The 8,459-nt window shown below is 43.8% G+C and overlaps 1 protein-coding gene across 1 annotated transcript; it reads left to right on the top strand.

The window, feature by feature from the left end:
* The first annotated feature begins 6,497 nt into the window (after nucleotides 1-6,497).
* LOC117036452 (E3 ubiquitin-protein ligase TRIP12-like) lies at nucleotides 6,498-8,320 on the top strand. Its single transcript, XM_033131388.1, has one exon. The coding sequence runs from the start codon at nucleotides 6,779-6,781 to the stop codon at nucleotides 8,279-8,281; it is 1,503 nt and encodes a 500-aa protein (XP_032987279.1). The 5' UTR covers nucleotides 6,498-6,778; the 3' UTR covers nucleotides 8,282-8,320.
* Nucleotides 8,321-8,459: the final 139 nt, after the last annotated feature.

Raw genomic sequence — 8,459 nt, 5'->3', positions numbered from 1 at the left:
TATACAAGATTAGGGAAGATTGGAACTTTAGTTAACACAGCTGGTAAGATTTTGGGGAAATGTGTGCTGTGAACACTGCTGGTACACGGCCATCCTTCCCTGACCTTCTTGGAGAGCAATTTGGCAAAACATCTCAAATTTTAAAATGCCCTAGTCCGTAGATCAAGCACTTTCACTTCCAGGTATTAATAGACCTACTCGTACATTCATGCAAAATGACACATGCCCAAGAATATACATTGCGGCATTGTCTGTAATAGCTGAAGATTGGGAACTATCTAGATGTCTATTAATAGCGGGCCAGTTAAATAAATAATGGACTCTTTCCTACCCAGCCACTTAAAGGAATAAGGAAGGTCAGAATGGACTGATGTGGGAAATTTGGCAGGGGTATTTTTTTTTTTTGCTTTTGTTTTTGTTTTTAATAAAAGTGTGTGTATGTGTAAAGTATAAGCACATACATATGTAATTATAAATTTTCCAATAACTAGCAAGATAGGGATAAAATTAATAGTTTTGGCAATAGCTTTTCATCTAAATCATAATTGTTAAAATTCTCCACATTCTTTTTTTTTTTTTAATTTTATTTTTTAAATTTATTGGGGTGACTGCAGGGGTATTGTTAAGAGAAAAGAGTAAGGAGAATGCCAGAGCACGTGGTGTGCTAACACTTGTGTGTGGGAAGAATGTGCACATATATTTTGGCAAATGCATAGAGGACCCTGGAAGACTACCTAGTACGCTGGGGATGCTGGATGCCTCTAGAGCAGGGACTTGGGAGGCTTGGGGACATCAAAGGAAAGGAGAATTATTTTTCACTGAGTACCTGTTATGGATTGAATTGTGACCCACAAAATTCATATACTGAAGGCCTAACCCTCAATATCTCAAAATGTGACCTTATTTGGAAATAGAGTTATTGCAGATGGAATTAGTTAAGAGGAAGTCGTAGAGGAGTAGTGTGGGCCCTTAATCCCTTATATGTCTCCCTATACAAAGGGGAAATTTGGACCCAGGAAGAACCCTGTGTGAAGATGAAGGCAGAGATTGAACTGATTCTCAGGAAGCCATTAGAAGCCAGGAGACAGGTTCGGAACACATTTTTCCCTTGCAGTCCTTACAAGGTACCAACCCTGCAGACACCTTGATCTTGGACTTCTAGTTTCCAGAACTGTAAGACAATAAATGTCCATTGTTCTAAACCACCCAACTAATACAGTATCCTTTGGTGCCTTTTGAGTTCTGTATCATGTACCTCTATTACTAATTAAAAATTTTTTCAATGCAAATGCCCATTCATCCCCAAAGCCTTCCCAGATTCACCAGACTGGGTTGATTGAACTATCTTTTAGACTCTGAAAATATTTTATCTTTGCAACAGTGTTTACCAGGTTGTAATGTAATTTAACTCTTCATGGGGCTCACACTGGCCACCGGCTGCTCATGGCAGCCCAGCTCCAGGGAAGGCTGTTGTTCACAATCTTAGCTATAGAGGGCGCAGCTCACTGGCCCATGTGGGAATTGAACCGGTGACCTCCATTTGAGGAGCATGGTGCTCCAGCCACTTGAGCCACCGGGCCGGCCATAGTACTTTTCAGGGGAGATAGTTTTTCAAACAGGAAGAGGGTTGATTTTTGCTTGGTGGGGAGATGAGGAATCAAGAAAGGCTCCCTATGTGCTGCTGTGCTTGATGAGGGACAAATGAAAGAATCTGTCAATCATATTCCAAAGGCTGGTTCTTGCTATGGATTAGGGTGACGTTTGCCATGGGAGATAAAGATGGATGGTCTGGCTGCATATCTGTTTCCTTAACAAAGTACCACAAACTGGGTGCTTAAAACAACAGAAACTTATTGTCTCACCGCTCTGGAGGCCAGGAATTGGAAATCAAGGTGTCAGCAGGGCCACGCCCCTGGGAGACTCAAGGTGAGAATTCTCCCTTGCCTCTTCCATATTCTAGTGTTTGCTGGCAATCCTTGGCTTACAGACGCATTCCTCCAATCTCTGCCTCCACCATCACATGACGTTCTCCGTGTGTGGGACTCTGTGTCCAAATTTTCCTTTTCATATAAGGACACCAGTCATAGGATTAGGGTCTGCACTAATCCAATATCTTCTCATCTTAACTTGATTACATCTGCAGAGTAAGGTCACCTTCTGCAGTTCCAGGTAGACACAAATTTGAGGGGAATAGTATTCAACCCAGTACAGCTGCTGAGCTAAGACTCACTGAGGACAGAGGACAGAGAAGCAAGCAGCAAAAGGTAAAGGAGGTAAAGGTAAAACTTGACAGTTAAGCACAGGCTGTGGAATCAGACAGACTCGGTTTCCAATCCTGGTTCTACCTGCTGGTCAGCTCTGTGAACTTGTGCAAGTTACTCAACATCTCAAAGCCAGTTTTCTCAACTGTGCAATGGGCTTAATGTCTCCTAGGGTTGCTGGGTAAAATAAAAATAAGATCAGGTCCTGACATGCTTAGCACAGGGCCTGATATTTTTAAAAAATTAGAGCCCATTTTCATGGCTCCTGCTGTCCTTTCAGGGAAGAATGTCGACAGTTAAATAGCAAAACAGGATAGTTTATGATTAAAAGCCCAGAGGCCTGGTACAGGATGTACCTGTCACAGGAGGTCAGAGCATGGGGTGGGTGGAGTTTAACTTTTAATAATAAACAGATGCAAAGATAATGCTGAAATTTGAAACTCTGCAGCTAAGCCACATTGATTTTCCCGCTCCCCCTCCACCAGGGTGTGTTTCTAGAGCTTATCATCGAGGTCTTCATGGCATAATCTGAACAGACATTGCCTATTTCCCTCTCTGCTCTAACACTCACTGCCATGACCTCTATCTCCCGACGCACTTGACCATCAGGACGTTAGAAAGAGGCCACAGCGTTCATCCAAGCGGCTCTGGCCTCCTCTTGTCTAGGCTGCCCATAGTGGAAGGGTCCCCTTGGGAGGGGTTTGCTGGTGAAACTGTGCATGGCTGTGTGTGTTAATCTCTGAGACAAACCAAAATGACTTGGGCTGATCAGCATTTTGCACAGATCGGGGAGAACTGGCTGTTCTCCTATACCAGCTCATATGTTCCATTAGAAATAGATAAAATCATGCAGGGACTGAAATCTTTTGGGTGACATTTTCGTTGAGAACTTGCATCGTAGCAGGGCTTGAGTGTCCTGTCTATGACCTGTGCTGGAATCAGCCAGGCCCATCCACATCACTGACAGGGCTGATTTGTGATCTTTCACCGCACCTGCCTACACCCTTATTTCCTTGGCACTGAGGAAAATTATGTGCACGAAGTACTTTGTTTCTGAATTGTAGCTTTTTAAATGTTTTACTTGGTGATTAGTGGGACATAGCCCATCAATTCACTTATTATATGTATCGAGTGCCTGGTTAATAGCATGGGCTCTAGAACCAGTTGCCTAAATTCAAATCCCACCTCTACAAATCATGAGCTTTGTGACACTGAGCAAGTTACTTAGTGTCTCTAAACCTTTATTGCTTCATCTGCAAATGGAGAATCATAATAATATCTACCCGTAAGGCTGCTTGCTCAGGGGATTGTTCCAGATTGGGGTCCTTGGGAAGGAGATTGTGAGACAGAAGTAAGCAAGCAGGACTCTTAACAGCAACACCAGTAAAAGGGAGAGCAGGAAGCAGCAAACGGTGTGTGTCTGTGTGTGGTGGGGGAGCTGAGCTGCCATGCAGTCCCAAAGAAAGCAGCAGCCAACCCCAGAGGGCGCTCTGGAGCTGGAAGAGCAAGGGAGTCCTGTCCTGAGTTGGACCCAAAGCGCAGGGCCCTTATGCCCCTTGGTAGGTCAGTCACTGAATGCAGGTTCCCCTAAAACTAGGAGGTGTGACCTCGGCCAAAACAGTTTTTCTCAGCTAAGCCAATCCCCAAAGGACAGCTGAGATTGGTCTTCCTGCAGTGTTGCCAGCATCTGGGAGGATAAATCCTTCAATCCTGAAAGGGGATCACAGCCTCCACCACAAAGATTAAATGAGATAATCCAAATAAAGCCCACAAGGCAGTACCTAGCATGCAGTAAATGCTTAATAAGTGGTAGCCATTATGATTGTTGTTGTTTTTATAACTGTTAGTTACCAGGCACTGTGACAGAGGCTAGGGACACAGTGGCATCAAGATTCTTCTCCTGTCCTCAAGAAACTCAATATATAAGCAAATGAGACCACCAAACAAGCCATTGCAATGCCGTGCCCTTGATAGGGTGGCCCAGGGTTTGTACGGGAGCATCTAGAAGGGATATATGACCTAGAGTAGGAAGGTGAAGGAGAGTGATGTGAAAAGTGATCCTTGGAGATGAACAGGAGTCAGCCAGGCAATGGGAGGCATTGGGGGTGGGGGAGATGGTGGAGGAAGCAGTGTGTGAAGACGAGAGAAAGCACAATGTGAGCATAATATAGTTCAGCAGGGCCAGCGTGGAGTATGCACCAGGGAAAGGGAAGGGCCTCGTGTATACCAGGCTGAGGAGTGTGGATTTGGAAATAGAGACAGCAGTGGGGAGCCATTAAAGCATTCTAACCAGAGAAAGGACGTGGCCCACTTGTGCTTGAAAACGTCACCCAGCTGCCATGTCGGCAATGGATTGGCTATGGACAAGATTAGGAGCTGTTGCCAGGGTCCAGATGAGAGATCAGGGTGATTTGGACCAGGCTGGTGGCACTGAAGAAAGAGAAGAGTGCACAGAGTCGAAGAATATTGAAGAAGCAGAATTTACAGGCTTGGAGAAGACTGGATGATAAGACAGAAAGGGGAATCCAAGGTCATGTTTAAGCTTCTGATGTAGGAAAACGAACTCCAAAAGGCCTGGTGTATTAGTCCAATTGGGTTGCTGTAATAGAATGCCATAGACTGAGTGGCTTATAAACATGAGAAATGTATTTCTCACGGTTCTGGGGGCTGGAAAGTCCAAGACCAAGGAATCAGCGAATTTGGTGTCTTCTGGGGGCCCTGTATCCCAGTTCACAGATGGCTGTTTTCTTGCTGTGTCCTCACGTGGTGGAATGGGCTAGTGAGCTTTCTGGGGTCTTTTTAAAATAAGAGCACTACTCCCATTCTTGAGGGCTCTGCCCTCAAGACCTAATTACCTCCCAAAGGCCCCAGCTCCAAATAGCATCACTTTGGGGAACAGCTTTCAACACATGAATTTTTTTGGGGGAAGGGCACAAACATTCATTCTATAGCACCTGGGAAACAAGTGTCCTAAGACTTAGAGAGAAAAAAACCCACCAAGGACAGATATACTCCTCGTTATTCAGCATGCTTCAAAGGAGCTTCTTCCAGGCAGCTCTCCATGGCTTATGGCTACATTTTAGACAAACATGTGGAGCCCTAAGGAAGCATGACTCTCAGAAGGAGCTATGCTAATCCAAGAGGAACCTGCTTCCTCCCTGCTTTTATCTGGGGGGGGGGGGGAATCCAGCAAAGAATGCTCTCAGTATTTACACTGTAGTTGTAGTGGAAAGCAAATTAAGCAAAGGAAGAAGATAGAAATAAAAATTCACTTTGGATTCAATCTTCAATAAACATCAAGACGAAGGGTGCCAAAATAATGTATACACATTTTAAGAAAGGAAAAAACTATTAAAATTGTAATACTCAATATATACCAATAACAAAAGATGAATACAAGTTACATTTGACTTCTGCAATTACAAGAGATACTCAAAGTGGTTACCATCAGTGTCCAGACACCTCTGATTAGGGCGAGCTACGCTTGAGCAACGTTGACCAAAGTGCCCACTTGTATACAGCAATCTTTTGGCACCCCCAGTGTTTACTGAATATGGACTCTGGGCCCAGCCTTGTGCTCAGGGCCTTAGATATAAGGAAGAATAAGACACATTGACCAACTTGAACGTGAGGGTCTACCTCCTTCTATAGTCATATTTCTTGTGATAAATTAATGCACTGGTGTTTGGGTTTATATAGCAGCCTCGTGTGTGTTTGGTGACCCTGAGTCAGTCTCTAGGGTTTAATCTCCTCTATGTTTTCCCAAAACTGAGCTTTTGGACTTCAGAGCTGATGAGTAGACCTACATAAGTGGGAATCATTAAATTGGAAATGATCTGAAGGCATCTCTAGCATTTGCTCCAAAAGGAGTAATGTGAGGGCAGAAAGAGACAAGAGGTGTTGTCTCTGAGGGTTCCAGGGTATTCTCAGAATTTGAGTTAAAAAGTTGGGCCCAATAGTCCAAGGCAACTTCTCAAAACGTTTTTGCGGATGAGGCGTCTGCATACCGAAAGATCTAAAATGGAACCTTCCAAACATTCTCCCTTTGGGGGCACATTCTCTCTCCCTTAGAGGAACTGGGGTGCTTGGTTGAGGTTACAAGTGCACCCACCATTGAATCAACTAAACAAACATTTTTCCTGATTTTGATTTGGTCCTTACTTTCCAAATAAAGGTCAAGATTTAATATAGCAAGAACCAACCTCTACCATTAAGAAAGACCAAAACCAAGGTACAAACCGGTGAGAGAGGATGAAGAAAGTAATAAAGATTGTGTTGGTGGTAAAAGAGGAAGAGCCCAAACAGCTCCAACAAAAACTTCTCCTAGAAATGCAAAAAAGCATGATGAGTTATGGCACGATGGAGTGTGCCCATCAGTATCAAATCCTTTAGAAGTTTACCTCATACCCACACCACCTGAAAATATAACTTTTGAAGACCCGTCGTTAGATGTGATTCTTCTTTTAAGAGTTTTACATGCCATCAGTCGATACTGGTATTACTTGTATGATAATGCAATGTGCAAGGAGGTTATTCCAACTAGTGAATTTATTAACAGTAAGTTGACAGCAAAAGCAAATAGGCAGCTTCAAGACCCTTTAGTGATCATGACAGGAAACATCCCGACGTGGCTTACTGAACTAGGAAAAACCTGCCCATTTTTCTTCCCTTTTGATACCCGGCAAATGCTTTTTTATGTAACTGCATTTGATCGGGACCGAGCAATGCAAAGATTACTTGATACCAACCCAGAAATCAACCAGTCTGATTCTCAAGATAGCAGAGTTGCACCTAGATTGGATAGAAAAAAACGAACTGTGAACAGAGAGGAGCTGCTAAAACAAGCTGAGTCTGTGATGCAGGATCTGGGCAGCTCACGGGCCATGTTAGAAATCCAGTATGAAAATGAGGTTGGTACAGGTCTTGGGCCTACACTGGAGTTTTATGCACTTGTATCTCAGGAACTGCAGAGAGCTGACTTGGGTCTCTGGAGAGGTGAAGAAGTAACTCTTAGCAATCCAAAAGGAAACCAAGAAGGGACCAAGTATATTCAAAACCTCCAGGGCCTGTTCGCGCTTCCTTTTGGTAGGACAGCTAAGCCAGCTCATATCGCAAAGGTTAAGATGAAGTTTCGCTTCTTAGGAAAATTAATGGCCAAGGCTATCATGGATTTCCGATTGGTGGACCTTCCCCTTGGCTTACCTTTTTATAAATGGATGCTACGGCAAGAAACGTCACTGACATCGCACGATTTGTTTGACATTGACCCAGTTGTAGCCAGATCAGTGTATCACCTAGAAGACATTGTCAGACAGAAGAAAAGACTTGAACAAGATAAATCCCAGACCAAAGAGAGTCTACGATATGCATTAGAAACCCTGACTATGAATGGCTGTTCAGTTGAAGATCTAGGATTGGATTTTACTCTGCCAGGGTTTCCCAACATCGAACTGAAGAAAGGAGGAAAGGATATACCAGTCACAATCCACAATCTCGAGGAGTATTTGAGACTGGTTATATTCTGGGCACTAAATGAAGGCGTTTCCAGGCAATTTGATTCATTCAGAGATGGATTTGAATCCGTCTTCCCACTCAGTCATCTTCAGTACTTCTACCCAGAAGAACTGGACCAGCTCTTGTGTGGCAGTAAGGCAGACACTTGGGATGCAAAGACACTGATGGAATGCTGCAGGCCAGATCACGGTTACACTCACGACAGTCGGGCTGTGAAGTTTTTGTTTGAGATTCTCAGTAGTTTTGATAATGAGCAGCAGAGGTTATTTCTGCAGTTTGTGACAGGTAGCCCAAGATTGCCTGTTGGAGGCTTCCGGAGTTTGAATCCACCTTTGACAATTGTCCGGAAGACATTTGAGTCAACAGAAAACCCGGATGACTTTCTGCCCTCCGTAATGACTTGTGTGAACTATCTGAAGTTGCCGGACTATTCAAACATTGATATAATGCGGGAAAAACTGTTGATAGCAGCAAGAGAAGGGCAGCAGTCGTTCCATCTTTCCTGATCACACCAAGAAATGCAGTGTCTGCCTGTTACAGCAAAAGAAAAAAATCACGAGTTATTTTCTAAATGTATCACCTGAGGCAAGGAAACATGTTACACCTTGTAGGAAAAACGGCTTGCAGATTATAAAAGAGACACTTGGTTGATATTCATTAATGGCCCATGGACTTAAAGTGATC

Source organism: Rhinolophus ferrumequinum, chromosome 16, assembly GCF_004115265.2.
Source record: "Rhinolophus ferrumequinum isolate MPI-CBG mRhiFer1 chromosome 16, mRhiFer1_v1.p, whole genome shotgun sequence".
Taxonomy (NCBI): Eukaryota; Metazoa; Chordata; class Mammalia; order Chiroptera; family Rhinolophidae; genus Rhinolophus; species Rhinolophus ferrumequinum.
This window is presented reverse-complemented; position numbering and strand designations above follow the sequence as displayed.